This window comes from Akebia trifoliata, chromosome 6 (assembly GCF_017979445.1).
Source record: "Akebia trifoliata isolate Shusen 1 chromosome 6, ASM1797944v1, whole genome shotgun sequence".
In the NCBI taxonomy this organism is placed as follows: Eukaryota; Viridiplantae; Streptophyta; class Magnoliopsida; order Ranunculales; family Lardizabalaceae; genus Akebia; species Akebia trifoliata.
The window spans coordinates 18,284,412-18,311,412 of record NC_141380.1 but is presented as its reverse complement, the minus strand read 5'-3'; the positions used below and the strand labels follow the sequence as shown (position 1 = coordinate 18,311,412).

Below are 27,001 nucleotides of genomic sequence, written 5' to 3'. Positions count from 1 at the left end.
AGGTTGGAGTCATAACAATGTGGGAACTTCATTAAATCCTATTTGAAATTCTTTTTTAGAGTTAGAAAAAGTATGAGTCTCGTTTATCGGACTCGAACCTATTGTAGCCTGGCTAAAGAATTTAAACAATCCTGTTAATTCAATATGATTCAAACAAAGCTGGAGTTTCGTTTCTCGGACTCTGGCTAAGGTTTACAGGAACTTAAACAATCATATTCAAATTGGAGTCTCGTTTCTCGGACTCGAACTAAGGTTTATAGGCACTTCAAAAAACCTATTAATTCTATGATTCAAAAAGTTGGAGTTTCGTTTCTCGGACTCGAACCTAGGTTTGTAGGCACTTTAAAAACACATACTCATTATATAATTCAAAAAGTTGGAGTCTCGTTTCTCGGACTCGCATTTAGGTTTGTAGGCACTTCAAAAAGCCTATTCATTTTATGATTAAAAAAGTTGGAGTTTCGTTTCTCGGACTCGAACTTAGATTTATAGGCACTTCAAAAAGCCTATACATTCTATGATTCAAAAAGTTGGAGTCTCGTTTCTCGGACTCGAACTTTGGTTTATAGGAACTTCAAAAAGTCCACTAATTCTATGATTCAAAAAGTTGGAGTCTCGTTTCTCGGACTCGAACTTAGGTTTGTAGGCACTTCAAAAAGCCTATTCATTTTATGATTCAAAAAGTTGGAGTCTTGTTTCTCGGACTCGAACTTAGGTTTATAGGCACTTCAAAAAGCCTATTCATTCTTTGATTTAAAAAGTTAGAGTCTCGTTTCTCGAACTCGAACTTACTAAGCTACATTTCTCGGGCTTAGATTTATAGGAACTTAAATAATCCTATTGATTCATTCTATGATTCAAAAATTTGGAGTCTCGTTTCTCGGACTCGAACTTAGGTTTGTAGGCACTTCAAAAAGCCTATTCATTTTATGATTCAAAAAGTTGGAGTCTTGTTTCTCGGACTCGAACTTAGGTTTATAGGCACTGCAAAAAGCCTATTCATTCTTTGATTTAAAAAGTTAGAGTCTTGTTTCTCGAACTCGAACTTACTAAGCTAAGTTTCTCGGGCTTAGATTTATAGGAACTTAAATAATCCTATTGATTCATTCTATGATTCAAAAAGTTGGAGTTTCATTTCTCGGACTCGAACTTAGGTTTTTAGGCACTTTAAAAAGCCTATTCATTCTATGATTCAAAAAGTTGGAATCTCGTTTCTCGGACTCGAACTTACTAAGCCACGTTTCTCAAGCTTAGATTATAGGAACTTAAACAATCCTATTAATTGAGCTCAAAGTTTGAAAAATTGGGCCTTTATCGGCTTATAATGCATCTGGATTCATAATTGTCATTGGACTTCATCAGACTTTTAACTAAGATTTTTCTTTTTATCATGTGATTAAGAACAAAACTTTGGAATTAAATGACTTTCAAAAAATGCCCCTAGTTTCAAAGTTGGCTTTAACTGGAACTTGACTACGAGACTGATGGAATAGATTACACTTGAAAAATATGGACTCTGATGTATGACAGATAGAAGAACTGACATTCCTTTAAGACTCTTAAGGTTATCATATGTGCAATAAAGGATTGATCATTTTCTTTCAAATTTCTTTTGAAAAATACTTGAGCTGGACTTAAAAAATCTTGATAAATATTAGAATAGAAAATCTTTCTCTTCAAAGTGGTTGAACAAGTAAACATACTTTTGAAAATCCTACAATGTTCAAAATGACTTTTGATTTTTTCGACTCCAACATTATCTTCGTCGGATGTGAGCTCTTGGCTGAAAAACTAATATTGTGGCTTGAATGATTCTGCATTTTGTAGTTTCTGCACAAGCTTCCTTTTGAATTTTTCTTCTTGATGGGACATTTTCCTCCCATTTGATGATGCCCTTATTTTTGCCTAGATTGCCTCTTCAGATTTTCAATCTAACAAGTTTTATTTTTTTTCTTCTGATGATATCATAATTTTTGCCTAGGTCATCTTTTCAGGTTTTCAACCTAGCAGGCTTTTTTTATGCTTATGCCCTAACTTTTACCTAAGTTGCATTTTCGGATTTTCGACTTAGCGGGCTTCTCTTTTTTTCAATGATCTTGAATATTCAACTCGACAGCTTCTTAGTTCCCTACAACTTAACCTAATCAATTAGCATTCAGAGGACTTAATAGGTGGGCTTAGGACATGATTTAAAAATAAATGGTAAAAGGCTCGACTTCCCAAAATGTCCCTAGTCTAATATTCTCTTTTTTTGTCATTCTTTTCTGAAAATTCTTTTAACTCTTTTTTTTTCTAATGTCCCTAGTTTGGCATTCTTTTCTTTTTTTATCTAATGCCCCTAAGTTGGCATTCTCTTTTTTTTAACCTTTTAATAAATGATTTTTCTTTTGGATGACACTTTCCTTAAGAGAATATATTTTTTTTGCATGACCGGGCCTGAAGTAACTTCTCAGGTTGCCTACGTACCCCAAATATTTTTTTTCTTTTGTGATCAGGTCAAAACGCAGTTCATACTAAGATTCTCTCCTAAGGTTGGTCGGTGTGGTTTAGAAAGAAGAGACTATTGATTTTTTAAAGGCTGCAAAGGGTTAAAAAGGTTATCTTTTTCTTGGTAAAACAGAAAAATAGTTCGGCCAAAGAAGGCCTCTTTTGATGAAATACTAATTAATTTGGCCAAGGTTTTAGGAACTCGGTATCTAGATTATTCTGTCGAGTAAAGTCTTCTTTTAAGAAGGAGTAATCTTCAGTCTTCTTTTGTGAAATCGAGTATGATCGAGTTTTTTATATTCTACTATTCAACCCTTCTAAAAGTCTGAGAAAATCTTTTATTCTTTTATGAATGAAAACTCCCCTCTTTTAAGTGAAAAACATGGTAGATCCACTTGTAGGTCTTAGCATCTTTATCGATTCTTTCAACTATATCATTCTTGACTGATAAACTTTGACTTTGAAGTTCACCCTCGACTTTATGTCTTGATTTATTTTGGTGCAATCTATTCTGATGAGACCATGCAGGAACATTGTTGAATTTCTCAAATAAATTTATTATTCTCTCATGTTCCCTTGAAGATAATGTATCACCAATTTGCACTTCTTGAGTGTACTGTTTAATTCCAATATTTATTAAGTTTGATTAGTAAGCTTTAAGTCAATCCTCATATCCAATGTTATATTCACATTATTATTACACGTATGATAATCAAAAGCTTTTATATTTTATTAGAATTGAAAAACATAGACTAACAAACTCGACTAAAACTTGAAAGTTGAAGAAAGACTAACGTAACTGAAATAACTAACTGGATTTAAAGACTAACGAAAACTGGATTGAACTCAAAGAAAACTCAGGGACGATTATCTATAAAGCGAGAAGGTTTTTCTGGGTGGATAAACTTCTTGGACTTGACATTGGTACTTTGACTAGACGACTCTTTTGACGGATCCAAAATAACACAAATGAGGGTTTAGAACATTTAGGGGCACCTAAGATTAACCATCGATTCTGAAGGTTTGACTCTTAACCACATGATTAAAATTTTGATATAAATTAGCCCTCCGGTGGAAAATATCGAATCCAAATACACTATAAGTATATATTGACCAAGAATGTTAAAAAGATTAGACGCGAGTTTACCCTTGATTGGGATTGAACCTTTGATTAGACAAATTAATTTGATCCTGAGATCGAATCTTTTTTATATAAAATGGTATGAATCTTTGAAAGTAAAACCAATTAGTCCAACCAGTTTGATGTTGATTAATTTGATTCATTTGTCGATTGGGCCTGTAGACACTCCAATTTGAACGGGCCCTCACTCGAAAGGACCCAAAAACAGTAATTTTTCAATAAATTTGGCCAACGGGCCTCGAAGGTCTGAAGCATTAAAATCTGACATTTTTGCCAAAATCCAAGCCTCTAACACCCCTCAATGGGTTAGTAAGTCCACCAAAAGGATTCGGCTATCTCCTTTCTACCCCACTCCACTCAAAAACATCGATTTTCGACAAAATAGGCCAACGGGCTTCTAAGGCCCAAAATATTAAAATGTGGCAATTTCGATTAAATTGATGCCCCTAAGACCACCCAATGGTCTAAAGGATCCATCAAAGGGACCGGACTCATCCCACATCATCCCAACCTTCGCCGCTCCGCACTTATATTCATAAAAATCGATAAATTCTCCAACGGGCTCAAATCGCCAAACACGTGGCATTTTTTATCAAATCAATAACTTCAAGAAAAATACAAAAAAAAATTAAAAAATTAAAAAATTAAAAAAGTGAGACTTGGGAGACCTACCCTTCATCTATCATCCACTACTCCGTCTAGAAATCCCTAAATACCTTAAACCCACCTAAGGCCCACAAGGCCTCAACCCCTTCCTAAACCCATTTTCCTACATTACCCTTAACCCGAAATTAATCTCTTACCTTCTAAGCCCTAAAAACCACCTCCCTTCTCAAAATCCAATCCAAAATAAGCCTTACCTAATCCAAAACAACCCACAACCCCCCTAAACCCAAGCCCAATACACCCCAAGGCCCACCAAATCCCACCCATATCCAATTCATTATCCAACCCACTACCTTAACCCATTATCCATTATCCACATCAACCAATCACCCTCTCTACATCAAAAGATGACACATGTCATCACCACCCTTCACCTCCCTCATCTAATCACTCACCCCCATCACTACTCTCTAAACAACTCATCTAACCCACATCACCTCTCTCCAAAATCACCTCAACCCATACCTTACCCTAACCTATCCTCATTTTCTAACCACCAACATCACAACCCGTACTCAACATAGCCTAACACACCATCACTCTCTAACATCATCAGCCACCCACATCACCACCCATATCTCTACCCATCATCTTCCTTAAAACACTCCAATAAAATCACCTCAACTTATACTTCTTTCATCATCAACCAACTAACTCATACTTCTCTCTCTAATCAAACAACCACCATCAACCAATCAACCAATCTCATCACCCCATCCTCTCATCACATATGCCACATGGCATCATCCCCTCTTTCCTCCCATAAACTAATCTAACAACCTCTTACACAATCCATTCCCCTAAATCTAAACACCTCACTTCTTCAACCAACCTAACACTCCTTCTCCAAACAACCCTCTTACACCCTCACTCCTCCCATCAACCATCACTCATCTCATCCCACCTAACACTCTACCCAAACGGATTTGGGTAGGATCTAAACCATTTGGATTAAAATACAATCCATTTCCACTCTTTACAAAATAATCCCTAAATTCACTCCAAATTTCATACTCCCATCCTCTAAAAACCATGCCATTATCCATTCTCCCAACCTTTAACCCCATTATATCCCTCAAACCATCCTTCAAATACTATAAATACCCCTCCCTTCCCAAAAATGGTAATCAAGTTTCCAAGTCTCCCTAAGAAAAAAAAAATCTACTCTCTCTACTCATCCTCACTACTCTCTCATATCATATTCTAAAAAAGGAAAGGTTTCCTTCTCAACTCACTAAGGACTCAAGAGAAGTTAAAAGAAGAAGAAGAAGAAGAAGAAAATAAGAACTTGAAGCTTCAAGGTGGGTTCAAAGCACCCCCCCTCTTTCTCTCTATCCTCTCCTTCTCCCCCTTCTAATATCCCCTTTCTACTCTTTTATTTTTATTTGTTAGACGAGTAGACCCCAAGGCTAAAGGATCATGAGGGTCATTTCCATCAATGAAATGACCCTATGATCAAACCGAAAATGAACCCCTATCAAGGGTACAAACACTTCCACGTAGCACTTTATTTTTTGATGTTTCTTAAACTCAAAATGACCGAATTATGTTGAGGTTACCGCCACTTGGCGGGGAGAAAGGGGTGCCTAACACCTTCCCTTTTCTCCAACCGAGCCGCTTACCCGAATCTCTAGGTTCGATCAATCCTTATCCATTGTGAGTCACTAACGCCAAAAATGTCATTTTTTTTGCAAAACAAATGTACATCGGATGACCATTCACACCCACTTGCAACTTGAATGGTGACGACTCCAAATTTTTGTAGATGTGGCCATCCTAACGATGAAAACCACGTATCTACAGCTGGCGACTCCACTGAGGAGCTTTGGTTCATCCCTCGTGACAAACTCGGTCATTTTGAAAAAAGAAAAAAACACAGATTTTTTATTTATTTTTTTCTTTTACTAATGTTGTGTGTTGGTTGTTGTTTGTGTGTTTTCCTATTCAAGTAGTCATTTCAACGATCACATTGTAATATTTACTTACATTTTGTTTCGCTTCATTATGATATTTGTAAGGGGGTCGATGAAAAGTAATGAATAAAAATGCACATGTGTACTTGCGAGCATAGCCTCACTTCCAAGCCACCCTACCCTCAATATATAAAAGCCCCGATGCTTAGTAGTTCTACAGCTTGAGATCGTTATTTCAAGTGTCGGGAATGAACACATCAAACCCGATCACCAACCAACGACGTGTGTACTTCGGTATGCATCGAGGTTTGAAGATCGGGTAGCCGTGAAGCCACCTATTAAACCCATGCATACGCCTGGCTAGATGAGCTAGGACACAAATTTTTGATGTTATATTGACCCCCAAGCAATGTTGTAATTGTACATGTTGTAGTTGGGCCTTGAAGCCCAAGTTGTAAGCCCCAAAGAGGCACACGTAGATTGTAGGGTATTTATTTTCGTTTTCCTTCCATTTCCCCTTAGGTAAAAGGGGAGGAATGCATTACATTCATATTCAAAAAAAAAAAAAAAAAAGTGAGCAAAGAACAATGGGGGACATCCAAAATAGTGGCAAGGAAACCAGTTTCTGTGATTTGCAGAAATTGGATTTCTTTTTGGTCCGTGCCCATAACACGGTTAGGCACGAATGTGTCACATCCGTTCCAGAAACACGGATGAAACATTGAGTGCCTCATCCGTTCCAGAAGCATGGGTGAGACAATATATATCTTAACCGTGTTCTAAACACAGTTGAAGTGACAAATTACCTTATCCGTGCCAATAACACGGACTAGAGTGAACTCAACCCTATAGTATGAGCTCGACAGTTCATTTTTTAGCCACCCCCTTTACCATTGACCAAATATTGAAAACATCCTTTTGGGGAAACTCCTAAATTTCGAAAAAAAAATGAGTAAAATGGATTTTGGCAATCAATGTCTTCAAAAATAAAAAAATATAAAAAAAAAAAGAGGAGGAACTTGCGGATTCTTCAACTCGAAACGATACTATGAACCGGATCCCCACTCATATCCATTTAAACCAAGTCCACAACCCGTATCTAATCCAACTGGGTCCAAGACCCAGATCCATTTACAACTGGGTCCACGACCCAGATCCAATCCAACTGGGTCCACAACCCAGATCCATTTCAGACTGGGTCCACGACCCAGATCCATTTACAACTGGGTCCACGACCCAGATCTAATCCAACTGGGTCCAAGACCCAGATCCATTTATAACTGGGTCCACGACCCAGATCCAATCCAACTAGGTCCACAACCTAGATCCATTTCAGACTGGGTCCATGACCCAGATCCATTTTCAACTGGGTTACGACCCATATCCAATCCATCTGGGTCCATAACCCAGATCCATTTCAGACTGGGTCCATGACACAGATCCATTTTCAACTGGGTCCACAACCTAGATCCATTTACAACTGGGTCCACGACCCAGATCCAATCCAACTGGGTCCACGACCCAAATCCATTTTCAACTGGGTTACAACCCTAATCCAACCCAACCAGGTCCACAACCCAGATCCAACCCAATCGGGTCCACGACCCAGATCCAAATCCATTCCAACTAGGTCTACAACCCAGATCCATTGAGACCACAACCCAGATCCATTACAAACCGGATCCATATCCAATTTCAAAACCAAGTTCATGATCTAACAAAGATAACAATCAATCAATCGACTCAAATACATTCTACTTTTTCAAAAAAAAAAAAAAGATTTCAAAAGTACCAATTGCAATCCTTGGTCAAAGCCGGTGCTTAGAAAGATGTTACCCTGTTGATACGAGGGGGATAGACTAAGTCTATTCAGGGAACAAGGTGATTTAAGAGTGCCATTGTGCACCGCCTCTTCCTTGGAGATCCGCCTGGCCGACGATAATTTCATAGAACTGAATTGGAGCCTACGAACAGCATAGGTTGTTCCAATTCGATTTATCTCAAAAATTACCTTAAAAAAAAATGTTTTCCCGACTCCGTGTCGATGCCAGCTCCGTGCTGATGAAATTACCTTTTCAAAATGTTTCCCTTCTCCGTGTCGATGCCAGCTCCGTGCTAATGAAATTACTTTTTCAAAATGTTTTTTCGACTCTGTGTCGATGCCAGCTCCATGCTGATGGAATTACTTTTTCAAAATATTTTCCCGACTCCGTGTCGATGCCAGCTTCGTGCTAATGAAATTACTTTTCAAAATGTTTTCCCAACTCCGTGTCGATGCCAGCTCCGTGCTGATAAAATCACTATTCAAAATATTTTCTCGACTCCGTGTCGATGCCAGCTCCGTGCTGATGCCAACTCCGTGTTGATGCCGACTCCGTGTCAATGCCAGCTTCGTGCTGAGATAATTTCACTTTCAAAATATTTTTTCGACTCCATGTCGATGCCAACTCCGTGTTGATGAAATTACCTTTCTTAAAATGTTTTTCCGACTCCGTGTCGATGCCAGCTCCGTGCTGATGCCAACTCCATGTTGATGCCGACTCCGTGTCGATGCTAGCTCCGCGCTGAGTTAATTCCATTTTCAAAAACGCTTTACCAATGCCAGCTCCGTGCTGATGTAATCCTTTTGTAAAACAATTTACCAACTCCGTGTTGATGTCGGTTCCGCGCCAAGAAATTGCTCTTTGCTAAACAACTTTACCCGACTTAATGAAACATCATGCATCTTTATTTTTGTAAATAATATAGTAACACTTGGTATTCTGTACCACAGGTGGCCAAGCGAAAGAAATACAAGCAGCCAGAAGTGCCTCCCTATTTTCTCAGATCTTCTACCGCCACCATGAGTTCTTCAGAACTAGTACAACCTCTAGTGATCGAAGCGTCAGGTATTGACCCGCAAATAACAACACTATTAAAGATAATTGAGAGACAAGAGAAAATAGTAAGTATTGTGCTAGCCAATGCCAGCATCCTACAAGCTCAAACAATACAGTAGCACGCATCCGGGTCGAATCAAGAGTTACCCGAGCAACCTCCACAAGGACCACAGACCACAATGCCACCTGTAGTGCCAGAATACCGGGGCCTCCGCTCTATCCCACAGAATCAACCACCCCCTGTGGTCATTCTTGACGATGAATGTGAATACAGGGCTACGGAAGCCAAAAGCGCAACAGACAAAAAACTGGCTCAACAGATCGAGTCTCTGTAGGAAGAGATGAGGAGGATGAAGGGCCTCAACATTATGAGTGGAACTCGGTTCAAGGATCTCTGTTTTACCCTAATGTACATTTGCCTGCTAAGTTCAAGTGTCCAGAGTTTGAAAAATATAACGGGGTAGGGTGTCCGTTGTCACATCTGACGTTGTATTGTGGATCCATGTGCCAGTATGGCGAAGACGACAGGTTGTTGGTACAGTTGTTTCAGAGTAGCTTAACGGGACTAGCACTCAAATGGTTTTCTGGATTGGATCACACACTCATTAAGAACTGGCAAGACTTAGCCGAAATGTTTTGGCAAAATTACCGGTTCAATACTGATGTGGGGCTAGATCGAAACGACATGGCCAAAATGACAAGAAAACAAAGGGAAACAGTGAAAGAGTATGCGCAGAGATGGCGAGAATCTGCCTCACAAGTGAGGCCCGTAATGACAGAGCAAGAGATGAATACTACGTTTATCTCGATACTAGGGCATGCCTTCTATACTCATTTGGTAGGACACACCACAGGCACATTCTCGAACTTGGTGCAAGTAGCAGATCGGGTTGAGGACGGGATCCAAACCGACTTGATATTTGATTGCACAAGTCTGGGGACAACAGCAGGGATTCCCTCTCAAAGAAAGCCAATGCCCCAGGAATGAAGAGGGAAGAAACTCAAGTCAACAACATACAGCCAAACTGACCCCTCTTCATCCCTTTACCAGCACCAAGACCACAAGCACCGTCAACTTCATGGGCACCAGCACCGCCAACATGGAACCCTTCACCAGTTGCAAACCAGGCACCACTGTATGGGCAGAACCAGCAGGCACAACCCAACAAAGTAAATAAATATTTACCAGGTTACCCATGACACTGTCGGAATTACTGCCAATCTTACTCAGGGATGAGTATCTTGCAAAACGCCCGCCAAATCTTGAGGCTACCAAAGGGCCAGGGTACAACCCCAATTTATTTTGCGAATTCCACATGGGTGTACCAGGACACTCTACAGACTAATGCTGGCAACTAGAGCATCAAGTACAGAACCTGATTGATAAAAAGGCTCTCATCCTGGATGGGCCTGCCAACCCGCCCCAACCATAGACATCAATCAAAACCCCCTACCTACTCACAATGGAGAGGGGAGTGGGCACAAGGTGAATGTCATCGACGGAGAACTCAACTTTAATCCTTCTGATTTGATAGCACCTATTGGGACAAAAATCAGAGTCCAATTAACCAAGGAATCCAAGGCATCAACAGTTAACACAGTCAACCACTACACAAATAACGCATCCAAAAATTCACTACCACCACTCAGATTGGCCGACCTCACCATCCATCCCACTCATCAAAATACGACTACTCGACTACCCTTAGTCATACCTTACGGATCACCCCATCATCAAAATTCAACCCAGCCTCCCCTTGTCATACCTTACGCACCACCATCAACTCGACCCCCCTACATCCATACACACCTTCCTCACGTCCACCGCTTGTCATTCCATATACTCCATCAGCTACTCACGTAACTCCTCCTACTACCACTGCCTCCAAACCATCACCACCACCCCTCATTCTCAACACGAAACCCGATTCACCTCCCATAATCATACGTTCACCTAAACCATTCTCCTATAGCTCCGATCAGGCAGTCCCCTGGAGCTATGAGACCACTATTACCACAATAGTGGGGGTCGAAACAATGAAGGAAACAGTAGTGGCTGATATCGATCATATGACAAGGGCAGAAAAATGTCAAAAATTATCAGAAAGTGGGGAAGAAACAAAAGAGACAACAAAAGAGGTGACAGACGAAGAAAAAAGGAAATCGAAAGGAAAGGGTAAGCTGTATAAGGATGAGAAGACGGAAGAAAAAGTGAAGGTGACAGACAAGGAAACTACAGACTTTGTTAAGCTTGTTCTCAAGAGTGAGCATAATATAGTGGACAGGTTAAACAAACAGCCTGCTCAAATCAGTATCCTGGGACTGATGCAAAAATCGGAAGAGCATCAGGAGGCACTGCTGAGAATTCTGGAAAAATCACATGTACCTTCGACCACGACCCCATCACAGTTGGAACAAACAGTCGGTCAGATCATGGCCCCCAATCCCATTATTTTCACAAAGAATGAATTTACGCCTGAGGGAACGGGACACGTCGAACCACTGAACATCATGGTCATATGCAAGGGCATGTTGGTCGCCAGAGTATTGATTGATAATGGCTCAACGCTTAACGTCTGTCCACTTGAAACCTTCCGAAAACTCAACACTGATTGGTCACATGTGAAACCCAACAACAAAGTTGTTAGAGGTTTTAATAGCTCAAGAAGGGATTCGCTGGGAGAAGTAGACCTACCGATCACAATAGGTCCTTGCACCTTTGAAGTGACATTTGAAGTCATGGAAATACCAAGGACCTTCAACTTGTTACTAGGCAGACCTTGGATCCACATTACTGGAGCTGTACCTTCCTCATTGCACCAAAGAGTCAAATTTATCATGGGGCAGAAGATGATATCAGTATTGATAGAGAATCTTATCCCGGCTGGCCGAGCTCCGGACGTGCCGTTTATTGATATAGAAAGGACGAAAGATAAGGCACTCTACCATTTATACCAATTCGCTGCTGTCAATCACATCGAGAAAGAAAATGAGAAGATAAAGGCAAAGCTATCAAGAACAAGTCTAATGATTGGTCGGGTCATGAAAAGGGTAGGCAGATTGGTCGGGTCATGAAAAGGGTAGGCTATCGACCCAAGCAAGGGTTGGGACCAGGAGGAAGAGTTACACCGGTCGAAGCAAGAAAGCATACTCCCCATTTTGGTCTGGGGTTTAGGCCCACGAAAAGGGATATTGCAGAAATGAATGATAAGAAAAAAGAGCTTCGACTAGCGAGAAAGAAAAACCGTGAACCGAACATCTGGAATCTGGGCCGAGTTCCTCACATTCGTGTTAGCTTCCCAAGATCACATACCAGACCTGACAGCTTATCAAAACCACAATCAGCAAAAAAGCCAAAAAGGGTAAATCCCAAACCAGTGCACATTCAAGAAGACCCAATCGTAGAGTCCCAATCATCCTTCGAAAAAGGCATTGATATTCTATTCAATGGGGATTCCGATGAAAGTCCATCAGAGACTACTCCAAAATCCACTAAAGTGGAGGTCACTACCAACCGAGAGAACAACTCACCATTTTCATCAGGCATTGACTGGGCATCAATCGTCATCCCGTTGAGCTTGGGAGGGACTATGCCCCAATCTAACAACAACCAACCGAAGATCATGGTCATCTCCGAACTACCATCCAAATCATCCACCGAATCACTTGCTCATCTCATCCGCCCCTTCAGAGAAGGGGAAACATTGCACAACTGGGAGGAATTCCCATTGACACTTGAGGCCTAAAAAAAAATGTTGTTAGGTGACATCAATTTGCCCGAGGATCGTAACGAGCCCTCGTCCTCGGGTAAAGACTATTTTGGGGGCTCCCTATCTTTATTAACAAATTTGCATGATTGTTCTTCTTATTTCAGGTATTCAGAAAATCACAAAAAATAAATATTCCTCAAAAGGCAAAAAAATCAAAAATGTCTCAAAAATCAAAAAAATAAAAAAGCTTTCAAAATTGTAAAAAAATAAATATTTTCCAAAAACCCAAAAAAGAATTTTCAAGGGATCTGTCCCTATCAAATGAGTACTCAGATAAAATAGAATTTGAAAGGGATGAGTATGATTTCGATCTCGAACTCGACTTCGACCTCATGGGGATAAAAGAAGAGTCTGAGGACGAAATGGAATACCTCCCCAAAGAAATCAAAGACTTGGTAGAACATCACGAGAAAGGTGTTCAGCTAAACATCAATGATACAGACTCAATTAATCTTGGTACCGAAGAGGACCCACGAATTGTCAAGATTGGAGCTTTACTAACGTCACAACAGAAAGAAGAAATGGTCGAGTTCCTACGGAATTATCAGGACGTCTTCGCATGGGCATATAGAGATATGCCGGGGTAAGATACAGATCTCGTTGTACATAAGCTACCCATTACTTCGGGAAGCAAGCCAATCAAGCAGAAACTGAAAAGACTAAAGCTAGAATGGACCCTCAAGGTCAAAGATGAGGTCATGAAGCAGTTTGAAGCAGGATTTCTTGCAGTCTCTACGTACCCGGAATGGCTAGCTAACATCGTCCCAGTACCAAAGAAGGACGGGAAAGTACGCATGTGTGTTGACTATCGAGACTAAAACAAGACCAGTCCTAAGGATGATTTTCCACTTCCACACATCGACACTCTGGTTGATAGTACAGCAGGGCATGGCATGTTCTCGTTGATGGATGGCTTCTCAGGCTATAACCAGATAAAAATGGCAGAAGAAGACCAAGAAAAGACAACGTTCATCACACCATGGGGTACTTTCCACTACAAAGTCATGTCATTCGGGCTGAAGAACGTAGGGACGACTTACCAAAGGGCAATGACCGCCTTATTTCATGATATGATCCATAAAGAAATGGAGGTCTACGTAGATGACATGATCGCTAAATCCGGCATAGAAGAAGACCATCTGGTGAATCTGAAGAAGCTGTTTGACAGGCTCAAAAAATACAATTTAAGGCTCAATCCGGCCAAATGCGTGTTCGGGGCAACGTCGGGCAAGCTACTGGGGTTTATAGTCAGCAGAAGAGGTATCGAGATAGATCCGGCAAAAACTAAGTATATCCTCGAAATGAAGGCACCAATTTCAGAAAAGGATGTTCGGGGCTTTCTGGGGAGAATACAGTATATCAGTCGGTTTATAGCTCAACTCACACCCATCTGTGAGCCAGTCTTCAAGCTACTCAGGAAAGATACGCCGAAGAAGTGGAACAAAGACTGTCAGGAAGCATTCGACAAAATCAAGCAATATCTGCTCAATCCACCAGTCTTAGTCCCTCCTACTCCAAAACGACCTCTGCTGATGTACATCTCAGTGCAAGAAACATCTATGGGGTGTGTGCTAGGGCAACATGATGAATCAGGAAGGAAGGAATAGGCCATTTATTATCTCAGCAAGAAATTCACCGATTATGAAGCAAAATATTCGACACTTGAGAAGACTTTCTGTGCACTAGTCTGGGCATCTCAACGACTGCGTCATTATTTGCTCAGCTACTCGATTATGCTTATCGTCAGGATGGACCCCCTGAAGTACCTATTCGAAAAATCAGCATTAACAGGTCGCACAACGAAATGGCAATTACTGTTATCTGAGTTTGACATCACCTATGTCACTCAAAAAACCATTAAAGGGCAAGCCATCGCGGACCACCTCGCCGAGCACCCATTGCCTGACTACGAACCGTTAAAGACAAACTTTCCGGATGAAGCTATACTATTTACCGAGATTAAAAATGATGATAATGACGAAAAAGTAGGCTGGAAAATGTACTTCGACGAAGCAGCCAATCAGAAAGGAAATGGAATAGGGGCAGTCTTGATTAAACCAGTTGGGTCTCACGTGCCAATTGCAATCAAACTGAAATTCCAATGTTCTAACAGAGGCTGAATACGAAGCCTGTATAGCAGGGTTGAAAGCAACATTGGACCTCGAGGTAGATGAGATCGATGTTTTTGAAGATTCAAGCCTAGTAGTCTGTCAGACGACTGGAGAATGGAAGACTCGAGAACAGAGACTGGTCCCTTACCACGAGTATTTAGAGAAACTAAGCTCACACTTTGACAGAATCTCATTCACATACATGCCAAGAGCTAAGAATCAGTTCGTCGATGTAATAGCTACGCTTGCTTCCATGATTAGTATTTCGGAGGATCTGATCATCGACCCAATTGAGATCGGAATTCAGGACGAGCCAGCTTATTGTCTCCTCTTCGAAGTAGAAGAACCCGAAGAAAAGCCATTGTACGCTGACATAAGGGCATATCTCGAGAATCGAACCCTTCCCTCAGATGCAACGCCTAATGACAGAAGGACTATTCAGAAATTGGCAGGGCAATTTTTCATTAGCAATGGCATTCTGTACAAGAAATCGAACCACGAGGTCTTACTTCGGTGTGTGGCAGAAACAGAAGCAAAATGATTAATCGAGACTGTACATGGTGGAGTTTGTGGACCTCACATGAATGGTCATATGCTAGTAAAGAAAATTATGCGGATGGGGTACTATTGGTCGACAATGAAAAGTGACTGCTATCAGCATGTTCGCAAATGTCATCTATGCCAAATCTACGTTAACAAGATCAATGCTCCACCATCTGATTTGCATAACATGACTACATGATATGAACCTTCTTGGATTAAGACCTTCTCTTGATGATCTCTTCTAGGAACCCTTTTATTCGAAGGCTTCGAATATTCTAGAATTGTTTTAAAACAAATTAAAAAGTTGATTGGACTAAAATCCCAAGGAAACTAAGTCCTTGAAACTTCAATCTAATGACACCACAAGGATTGATCACTTCCTTGATAAGTCGAAGAGTCATGTCTTTTCTTCAAGAACTCGAATGAAAACTCATAAAGAACCCATAAAGAAATCATAAAACAAAACTAAAGTTTCTTTGAATAAACTTCAAAATCTCATAAGATGTAAATTATCAATTGTGTCTCAATTACAAAATGAGGTGCCCTTTTATAGACAAATTAGATCAAGATTAATTCTAATTAGTCCTTGAAAAAATAAAGAAAGTCTAACTAGTCCTTAGGAAATAAAGAATTCAAAACTAAGGACAATTAGAACATAACAATTCCCAATTAACCCTGGCATTCAAATTGATCTTCCAAATTGATCTCTTGCATAAAAAGATAGTTGACCATCCTTGATGAAACTTTGATATCTCCAAAATTAGCCTTAGAATCTTCTAGAATGGCCTCTTTGTATTGGACTTCCGCAATCAAGCCTTATAATGCCTCTTCCATCTTCTTTGTCCTTGCCCTAGTCATCGGACCGCCAATTCCTTGCAATGGTTCTTGAGAAGACTTGGAAACAGCAACTCGATCTCCATTACTACACCTTGGCCTTTCTCACTCTGGGGGATGGATGTTATCAGACCAATCTCACCTAAAGTGGCAAATGGGCATCGCTTCATCTTAGTGGCCATCAACTACTTCACCAAGTGGGCAGAAGCTGCGTCATACGCCAACATCACAAAAAGCAATGTCCTGAAGTTTGTCAAGAACAACATTGTCTGCAGATATGAACTTCCCAGCGGACTAGTGACTGATAATGTCAAAAACTTCAAGAACAAGGACATGATCAAGATGTGCGAGGACTTCTAGATCACTCATCACAACTCTGTACCATATAGGCCCAAAATGAACGGAGCAGTTGAGGCTACCAACAAAAACATCAAAAGAATCATCGAGAAAAAGGCAGTCACCTACAAGGATTGGCACAACATGTTGCCTTTCGCCCTTCATGCTTTCCGGACTTCATTTCGAACCTCAACTGAGACAACTCCATATTCATTGGTCTACGAAATGGAAGCAGTTTTACCTGTAGAGGTCGAGATTCCCTCCCTCTGGATCTTAGAAAAAGTAGAGTTGGATGAAGCTGAATGGATTCAAGCTCGGTTTGATCAATTGAACTTGATTGAAGAAAGGCGACTTGCAGCCATCTGCCACAGACAGATCTATCAGCGACGAATGGCTCGTGCCTACAACAAGAAAGTCAAGCCCAGAAATTTCTCACTAGGAGACCTTGTTCTAAAAAAGATTCTGCCAATCCAAGAAGACGTTAGAGGAAAATTCAGACCAAACTATGAGGGACCATTCATCGTAAAGAAGGAGATGACGGGAGGAACTTTGATCCTTACGGAGATGGACGGACAAGTATTCCCGCAACTGATCAATGCTGACACTGTCAAGAAATATTACGCCTAAAATCTGACCTTGAGATGATGAAAGGCCATCTTTGCTATCCTAAACAAATTATCTAGTCCTAGTCAACCCTTTTGAGCCATTACGTTCATTTCATAACTTAAAACCGGGGTAAGTCAACAATTACAACAAAAAAAAAAGACAAAAGAAAAGAAAATCAAAGAGAAAAATAAGAAGTACAAAAATACTCTTGGCCCGTATGAGGATAAACTGTGAACGGCTAAAAATACAAAAAAGTCAAAACTCAGACTTTTGATCTGAGCTCGACCCAAACCTCCAGCCTAAACAAGTTCGAGAGGCGCTGGGAGGAGACACAGATCACCTTTTCGAAACAAAAATAGATGAGCCCCATGTCTAAACTACTCTAAATACATCCAAACCTTAACCTTTTTGTAACCTTCTACTACCATAAGCCTAAGCCAATGTTTCGTCCCAACAAAAGTCCTTTTTGATCAGGGGATATTCCAGGGCAACACAATGACAATGACAGCATCAATGATCTTACATCTAGGTCCAAACTTCCAAAGTCGTATTAGTCGTTGGAAGACTCGAGAGGGGAGTCAAGGCCGGACATTCGAAAAAAAGAGTACTCGAAGTGTAGAGTAGTCGATCTTGCAGCTCAACTTGAGTTGCCAAACCACGAATAGTCGTCAACAAAGTCGAGAGGGGAATCCAGATCTATTACTCAAGAAAGAGTGCCACTACAAGAGTAGAGTCGCCGATCTCGCAGCTCAACTTGAGTCACCAAGCCATAGAGACACAGAGACTCCAAACAGAAATGAAATGGAAAAATCTAAAAACACAAGCATAGTCTGAAAGGCCATAGTGAAAATCTGAAAGGGTGCTATGAGTAAAAGAATCAAACTATGGCAAGATCAAAGCCACTTGCACGATGAAAATCCCAAAAAGGACGTCGATACGCAAAAATGTGGAAACGGGGTCTGGTGAAAATCGTAACTGGCACCAGGGGCAATAAGGGTGAACCAAAAAATAAAAAATAAAAAATAAAAAATAAAAAAATAACTCCTGCCCGCAAGAGTATAAACTGTGAACGGCAAAATCCTTCCCAAAACCCGTAATCCAAACAGATTACAATCTTCCAATACTAGGGCACTGGGGATGACTCTAAAGGAACCAAAAGATAATTGACGCTGGTATCCCCTGTGTTCGGCAAAAGCACCGTAATTGTCATAATCAAAGATTTTACAAACTCTGAATTTATCAGACTCATTTGATGAAGACATTTCACAAAATTGCTTTTCCAAACTACTATTTTGGCCAATGATGACAAATCTAGGACTCATTCGATAAAACTTCGGTTTTCAAAAATAATAGATATACCTGAGGCCAAGTAAGTACAAAATCTATTTTCTTTGCATTAATCTTCCAACATTTTGTATACATTCAGATAATGAAAAGAAAATACAAAAGTGAAAATATAGCGCAATCAGTCAAACATCATGGTGAGAAATGAAGAAAGAGTCAAGGCGCTCCTCCAAAGCATGGATTCGGGCAGCTTGACTCATCCTCACTTTCTCAGCATCAAAAGCATCACGACTCACCAAATATGCTGCAAAGTCCTCAAAATGAGGACACTGGGCAAGTCGATCCCTCAACTCAGCAACCTCAGCTCAAAGCCTAGCCACTTCACCAACATCATTAAATCCAGATTGGGCAAGGGCAGATGTCAGCCGAGCAATCTCTTTCTACATTTTCTTCTCGAATTTGAGCCAGATAGCTTGAATTCAACGATGATCAATCTGAGACTCCTTCACTCGATCTCGATAATCAAATAAGGATGAAGCACTAGGACGTGTTCGGGAAACTATCGACACCGAGGGTCTCCCAGATACGAGCTCTCGAATCCAATGCAAGTATGCCGGGAATTGGTGTGCCGCAAATATAGGTCGACTCAGAACCTCAACTCCACCCCATTCTTTCACGAGTCGACTCAAAAGTGCAGTCGATAAATGGCCAATCAACTCACTGAAATTTTCGGGAATAAGCATAGCCTGATCATAACCAAATTGGCGAAGAACCCGAAGGGGTACATAATGTGTCACCTCGTGAAGACCAATTAAAATAAGAAAACGGGCACCATCAAAAGCAATCACAGGGGACCCTCGAGGTTGGAAAGCACCAACCCACCTCACTTCCTCCTCATCAAGGTTACCGATAAAAGAATACCATTCTTCTTTGCCACCCGAGACGAAGGGAACAACTCGCCTCGACATCATGAGTACAAGATCAGCATTAACGCAAAATGGACGATTCACTACTTTAGTTTAAGCCAGATGATCCATAAACCAGAGCTACAATAACAGGAGCATTCTAAACTTTGGAAACTGACAAGTTCAAATCTAAATTTAAAAACTAAGCTAAGTTTGGAATTTACCTATAGGAGTGGAGCACACCCTCGGAAAACTCGATCACGACCGGAAGAACAAGCCGTGAGAGATTGGAACGTCTCGCTCAAAAGCATCGGTGCCAACCGGTGTCCCTCCCGGACTTGTTGAATCACGTGGATAAGAGAAAGATCCATGATGTCTCCACCACCTGGAAACAGGAGTTGACTCACTACCATCAAAGTGAGAGCATTAAAATGAATCAACGGTTTCGAAGAGTCGGTGAGGCGTTCAATCAAGAAAGACTTGGACATTGTCTTCAAAACCAATCCGCCATCCGGAATCTTCAAGAATTTGCGACTTATCCCCAAAAAATCGGAAGCCTCACCTCGGAATCCATCACGCAATGGTGGAATCACAACAGGGCCCGATATCTCAAGCCCTAACAAAACTTCAAACTCCTCGATGGTGGGAGTCATTTCGTGCATCCCAAACCCAAAGAGATTAAGGTAAGGGATCCAATACCCCAACATGGCCTTAATCAAGCTCCATTGCAATTGGACCTTGGGCAAAGAAAGAGTGAACCCCAACTTATTCAAATACCATTGAGCTCTATCATATTATCCATGCCATCTATCCAACTACTCAAGAAAGAATCGACAATGCCATACCTTTTCAAGTGGGGAAGAGTCGAAAACACCTCCATGGAGCTTGAGAAGGTGCTTTGAGGGGGAAGAAGAGTAAAAATCGCCCAAAATGTGAAAGAGGGAAGTGAAAAGTAAAATGTTAGGGCAAAATGAAGTTGAAATAGGCTTAAAGGGAAAGTAAATCGTGCTGGTCCGTGTTTGAAACACGGATTAACGCCAAATGACAATTGATTCGTGCCTAAAACACAGATGAGATCAAGGTTAGCTTATCCGTGCTGGTAACACGGATGAAACAAAATATGACTCATCCGTACTCTTGGCACGGATAAAAGAAACAAATGATTCATCCATGCTCTGGGCACGGATAAAAAATTTAAAAACCAATCCGTGTTGAGAACGCGGACCAGAACATTTTAAGCCTTGGGGCCTGGGTCATTTGAGAGTTCGACAACTCCAGACCACATAAGGGCCATCTCAGGACTCGATACATTGAAATCATATAGAAGGGTGATAGAAGTTCCTAAGTGCTCAATAAATGCGTTTAAAACCCTCAGAAACTCTCAAAATACGTATCGGGCACGTACGAACTCGCCAAATCCATTTTGGGGCAAAATAGATCCCCAAGGACTACCTCAGTCACCGTAGATCCTAAATGACTCACATCACTCAAAGAGCACAACCGAAGTGTCCTTGGGACCCTAATCACACCCTTTACCCACCCGTAGCCTCACTGACACTCGAGAAAGCTCAAAAGCTTTAGTGATGGATACCACATCCAGAAGCTCGTTGGAGCCCGAATCTGTTGCACATGTGGTCATAATAAGACAAATACAATGAAATATGGGCACAAATATATACATACAAAAGTTTGAAATGTCTACACACAATGTTCAGAAAACTAATACAAATGTCTGATATTTTGTCAGGTATAATAAAATCAGATGGAGGAGGGAGCATCGTCCCGAGCACTCTGATTCCCCGGGACCTCTCCAGAAGAAGATCCAGCCACAGCACCAGAACCCGACACCCCGGAAGAAGGTAGACCATGCATCCGCAGCCGTCCCTCAGAATCCGTGAAAAAGAGCTCTGCTTCCAGGGCAGCATCCTACTCCGTGGTCCTCGCAAGATCAGTACCCGGAACGAAGGGCCCAGTAGAGGGAGAGGCTTGAAAATAAAGAAATAGAGCAGATTAAAATATAAGCAGTGATACAGGCAACATGTGTAAGGCAATAAACAACTGAAATGCATATACTTACCCTAGGAGGTGTCGGAGGACGCGCAGAGGTGCTCGCTCCGTCTCAGCATCGATGATAATCCTGAAAAGATCATAAGAGAGCCAATCAAAACAGAATATTCATGAACTACAATCGATGAAACAGAAGGGAAACAGAAAGTGACATACCATCTCAGCCTGGAAACGAGACTCCCGCAGGGCCATCTCCAGCTCCAGCTCATGAATCCTGGCTGCCTGCGCTTCTATACGAGCCTCCTGCTCCTCAATACGGGTAGCCTGCTCCTCCACCTCAACCCTATAGGCCCTCCACCTATTCTCCATCTCCACTGCCCTCGCCGCTTGGGCCTCTATCACACCGTAACACTCTCGTAGATGACGGAGATCATCGGCCTGAAAATGAGAAAACTGGCCAAGTGAGAATGATAAAAGTAGAAAGTTCTAAAAAGAAAGCAATAACGGAGCACGTACCGTAACGGCATGCTCTTGTAGCAGTACCCGTCCAATCTCCGTGATCCCAGCACGAGCAGTGACTACAGGCATGAGACACCCAATGGATGCCTCTCGGAACCAAGCCTGGAAATCACCGACCCTCACCAGTCCAGCCGCATCTACGCCCATCGCCTGAGCGAGATACTCCTTTACTGTCATAACCCCCGAGATGGGCTCAGGTGGAGCGACAGGAATACTTGTGCTGGAAAAACAGACACCCTCCCAGGTAAAATATGTATCGCTGCTCTCCAATGAAGTAGGGGTAACGCTGTCGCCTGGTGTTACGCCGATAGGCATTCCTCACCTTCTGCCTCCCGTTGATGGTGCGAGGGAGGTCTCGAAGCGTAACCGAAAAGATCTGCAAAAGAAAGAGTCAAACAACAGATACAGGCAGTTCCAGAGTTGAATGAAAAGAGAGGGTTCGAATACTCACGTCTTGGAGACGACATCTATCAATATGGGCTCGAGCACTCCTAGGGCTGCTCCTGATAGCCCTGGTGTCTCTGGTAACCCAGAATGCACCCAATGGATAACCCTCGTCAGGTAAAAAGGAAAGTATACATGAACAAAAATCTGGAAGGAAAAACGTAAAATATCAGATGGTGAACGAAACGTCAAGAAGAAAATGGAAGAAGAACAAGACTAATATCTATCTACCTCAATAAACTTCCAGAAAAAATGAGTGGAGATCCCAGATCCACGAGGCGCAGTGATGCCCTCAACTACTCGATCCAGACCAGCGAGAATGGTCCCATAAATCAAACTCCACCAGTCAAAATCACCGATGTGGTCGATGTCATGCATGACTGAAAGGAAGGTGGTAGAAACTGATGAATCATCCTCCAAAAAGAAGCAGCTACCGATAAGGAGAAGGAAGCAAATGCGGAAGATGAGGTCAAAATCTCTGTCTCCGAATCGGGTTGATCTCTCTTTATAGGTGTGAGGGACCCCATCCTCTCCCTCTATCAGCAGGAGCCCCATCAAAACCTCGGTGCTGATACGCCCCTGCTTCCCCACCATGGAGGCAGGGACTCTGGTAAGACCCAACAGCTCGCCTACCTCCTGGACAGATAGCACAGTCGAAGGTAGAGGCTCTCCATCCATCACAATGCCGATAATAGCAACGAAATCTGAAGGCCTGATGCCTATCTCAACCTCTGGCATATGAAAAGAGTGAGTCGCTGGAAACCATCTCTCCACCATAGCTAAGAACAAGGGACGATCTGCTCTGAGCGCTGGTATCTGAAGAAAAGCCCCAAAGCCTAGTGTAGTGAACTGCGTCCGTATATCATTTGAAAATAAGGCAGCGGTCGATAGAAAAACACTCCATCTCCCTCTGAAACTGGCTGACGGGTAGGGTGTAGGGATATCCAGTAGAACCAGCATCGAAACATGCCTCCCTAGGCCACAAAGCAAATAGGTATCTGGCATTCTCTCGCTCTCCTCCTCAGGGATCTCAACCCTAGGAACCTCACGGCTTACTCGGTCAGTGCCTACGGCCCGATCAGTCCTGCCTCGACCACCACGTCTGCCTCTCCCACTGCTGCTACCGGGCAGATCCTCAGCTAGGCCACTCTGAGAAGTATTGGCCTCCTTCGCTCGGCTACCTAAAGAAGAACCGGCCGCTGAAGACTAGTCAGGCCTCCGCAAAGGCTGCCTCTGCCAGCCATACTCAGTAGCCACACCGGACCCCAAAGCAAAGCGGGTCCGAGTTCGGGGCCTAGCCTTCTCCTCCTCGTCAAAAGAATGTTGCGCTACACGGATCCTCCGCTCTCTACCCATCTGCATGTCACCATGTGATCAATCAACAGGGTAAAAATCCTATGATCACGTATCTCGATGAAGCTGTCTGAGTTAAACCTAATCCATCTGAGTCAAAACCCATTAAACCTGGCCAACATAAGCCAAAACTAGCCCAGTTGAGTCAAACCCATCCATTCAGTCAAACCTAGTCAACCGAATCAACTCAAGCAACCTAGTCAACCTAGTCAAACCTAGCCAACCTAATCAGCCAAATCAAAACATAGTCCAACCAGCCCCACCTAGCCAAGAACCACCACAACCATGTTGAGATATCATTTGAAGGGAAGCAGAAGCACGGGTACCAAAGCAAACATAAATGTTCATAATTTAAGCAAGCAAGGCAAAATTAAAACGAGGAAAGAAAAATGAAAATACACCCACAGGCCCTAAGTAGTCCAAAAATCAGTCCCAATAAACCGCTAACCGTCCCCTAACCCACCCTTAGACAATCCACATCCCCACTTTAAACAACCCCAAACCACATCTCATTACCATTCCCAAAACAACCCCTAAAACCACTTGATTTTCCCGTCTAAAATTCAACCCAATCCCATTCCTAACAGCCCCTAACCCATACTCTATTTCACTGCTCTAAACAGTCCCCAAAAAAAAATCTCTACCTATCACCCGGAAACCATCCCATTTACCATGTGAATATCAATCATAAGACATCTCTGCTAGACCACCCAATCCCATCATCACTCATCAAACCAATCCTTAAACAATTTCAATCACTTTGAATAACCCCGAACTACCCTTCACAGACAGTCCCGATTCTAGCACCAATCCAGTCCTTAAACCATTCCCTTCCATCACAACGCCAAAACAGCCCCGAACCATTGGCAAGCCACCCAGCCTTACCACACCCATGCAAACTACCGGGCATCTAACCCAAACAATAAAGCTCTCATGACCCATGACCATTTAATCCAATCCATCATTCTCTGTTAAACGAAGACCACACACCATTTGAGTTACAAATCACCCTCCACGCCACATCACACCTTCATCTACCCTTTACCACCAGCATACACCTTAGGAAAATACCATCCCTTTCCATGATCCCACCAAGCAAGTTCACCTTCAAATTGTAAACACATACCCACAACCACCTCCATCCACCACAACCGAGTCCCCAAACGTCCTAGGAAACCCTCACCCAAAAACATCACCAATCCACCATCCACCAATGCCATAAATCGATAGTCTATACAATCAAGCAACGAAGTAAAAGCAATGAAATCAAAGCACAGTCGCCCGAAAATAGTAATAAGGAAGACAATTTGCAACATAGCAACATTCAAAAGGGAGGAAACAAAAAGATCACGTATGGAAAATACACATGAATCAAAGCCAAAAGCAAAAATGGAAAACATGAAATAGGGGTGTTGTCTGTTCAAAGGTTCACGAAAGGAAAGGAGGAAAAGAAAATAAAAGAGGACAAATACAAAACTCACCACGATAACGATAGGGTAATCCACACGTGCAATCAAATCTCTCAAGGCTTCAAGTCACTCCCAAACGTCCAAATACGGCAGCACATGCTCCAAATCTTTCAAGCAATATACCAAACGCCTAGATCAAAGAGAAGTTAATGAGAAAAAGAGGAGACAAGGAGAAAGATCACCAAAAGGCGCCAGAAAGAAAGAAAAGTCAGAAGAAAACGGAGAAGAATGAGAAAATGGAGAGGCGCGAAGGCTTTATCGTTCAAATTCCATACTGGTCCGTGCTACCAGTACGGCTAAGGCAAAATGTGTTCTATCCGTATCGTAAACACGGATGAAGAAAGTTTGGTTGGAACCGTGTCCCAAGCACGGATGAAATAAGAAGCAGCGCTATCCGTGTTCTAAACACGGATGAAATCAAACCAAAGGCCATTCGTGCATTAAGCACGGATCAGTCAATAATAAAAAAAGGAGAGAAATGAGGAATCAATTCAAAAACCAAATAAAAAAAGTCAGAAAAATCAGAAAAACTTCAAAAATCCTTTCGAGTCGCACTCAATTTCGATCTGTTAAAACACGACGGAGAAATACCCAAACTTCAAAAAATCACCAAATCTTCATCAAATCCAAGGCCTCACACGAGCTCCGCACCATCGAGACCAAGGAGTCAATAAGGTAACTCTGTCAGACCCCGTGCTTCAGTAACCATTTTTCTACAAAAGTCATCAATTCAACCGGTAATTCAAAGTCGTGTTTACAAAATGTCGTCTGTCCCGTACAAATAGGGGTTTAATCTATTCTTTGCAGTTCCTTGCACGCAATTCCTGCAAAGAAGGCAGCTGTAGACACCCCAATTTGAACGGGCCCTCACTCGAAAGGATCCAAAAACAGTAATTTTTCAATAAATTTGGCCAACGGGCCTCGAAGGCCCGAAGCATTAAAATCTGACATTTTTGCCAAAATCCAAGCCTCTAACACCCCTCAATAGGTTAGTAGGTCCACCAAAAAGATTCTGCTATCTCCCTTCTACCCCGCTCCACTTAAAAACATCGATTTTCGACAAAATAGGCCAACGGGCTTCTAAGGCCCAAAACATTAAAATGTGACAATTTTGATTAAATCGATGCCCCTAAGACCACCCAATGGTCTAAAGGATCCATCAAAGGGACCGGACTCATCCCACATCATCCCAACCTTCGCCGCTCCACACTTATATCCACAAAAATTGATAAATTCTCCAACGGGCCCAAAAGTCCCAAATCGCCAAACACGTGGCATTTTTTATCAAATCAATAACTTCAAGAAAAATACAAAAAAAAATTGAAAAATTAAAAAGGTGAAACTTGGGAGACCTACCCTTCATCTATTATCCACCACTCCACCTCGAAATCCGTAAATACCCTAAACCCACCTAAGGCCCACAAGGCCTCAACCCCTTCCTAAACCCAGTTTCCTACATTACCCTTAACCCGAAATTAATCTCATACCTTCTAAGCCCTAAAAACAACCTCCCTTCTCAAAATCCAATCCAAAATAAGCCTCACCCAATCCAAAACAACTTAAAACCCCCCTAAACCCAAGCCCAATACACCCCAAGGCCCACAAAATCCCACCCATATCCAATTCATTATCCAACCCACTACCTTAACCCATTATCCATTATCCACATCAACCAATCACCCTCTCTACATCAAAAGATGACACATGTCATCACCACCCTTCACCTCCCTCATC

At 42.0% G+C, this 27,001-nt stretch overlaps 1 protein-coding gene across 2 annotated transcripts; it reads right to left on the bottom strand.

Annotated features, from left to right (window-relative positions):
* Nucleotides 1–21,143: 21,143 nt before the first annotated feature.
* On the bottom strand, nucleotides 21,144–26,801 carry LOC147400349 (serine/threonine-protein phosphatase 7 long form homolog). 2 transcript variants are annotated; one of them, XM_086446003.1, is made up of 5 exons: nucleotides 22,453–22,582; nucleotides 21,999–22,377; nucleotides 21,699–21,920; nucleotides 21,553–21,612; nucleotides 21,144–21,460 (listed from the first exon to the last, which is right to left on the bottom strand). In XM_086446003.1, the coding sequence occupies exons 2-4, from the start codon at nucleotides 22,314–22,316 to the stop codon at nucleotides 21,595–21,597; spliced, it is 558 nt and encodes a 185-aa protein (XP_086302129.1). In that variant the 5' UTR covers nucleotides 22,317–22,377; nucleotides 22,453–22,582; the 3' UTR covers nucleotides 21,144–21,460; nucleotides 21,553–21,594. The 2 variants fall into 2 exon arrangements, with proteins under 2 accessions (XP_086302129.1, XP_086302128.1); XM_086446002.1 differs by lacking the exons at nucleotides 21,144–21,460; nucleotides 21,553–21,612; nucleotides 21,699–21,920 and adding an exon at nucleotides 22,677–26,801 and having other exon boundaries at nucleotides 22,178–22,377; nucleotides 22,453–22,592.
* Between the last annotated feature and the right edge of the window lie 200 nt (nucleotides 26,802–27,001).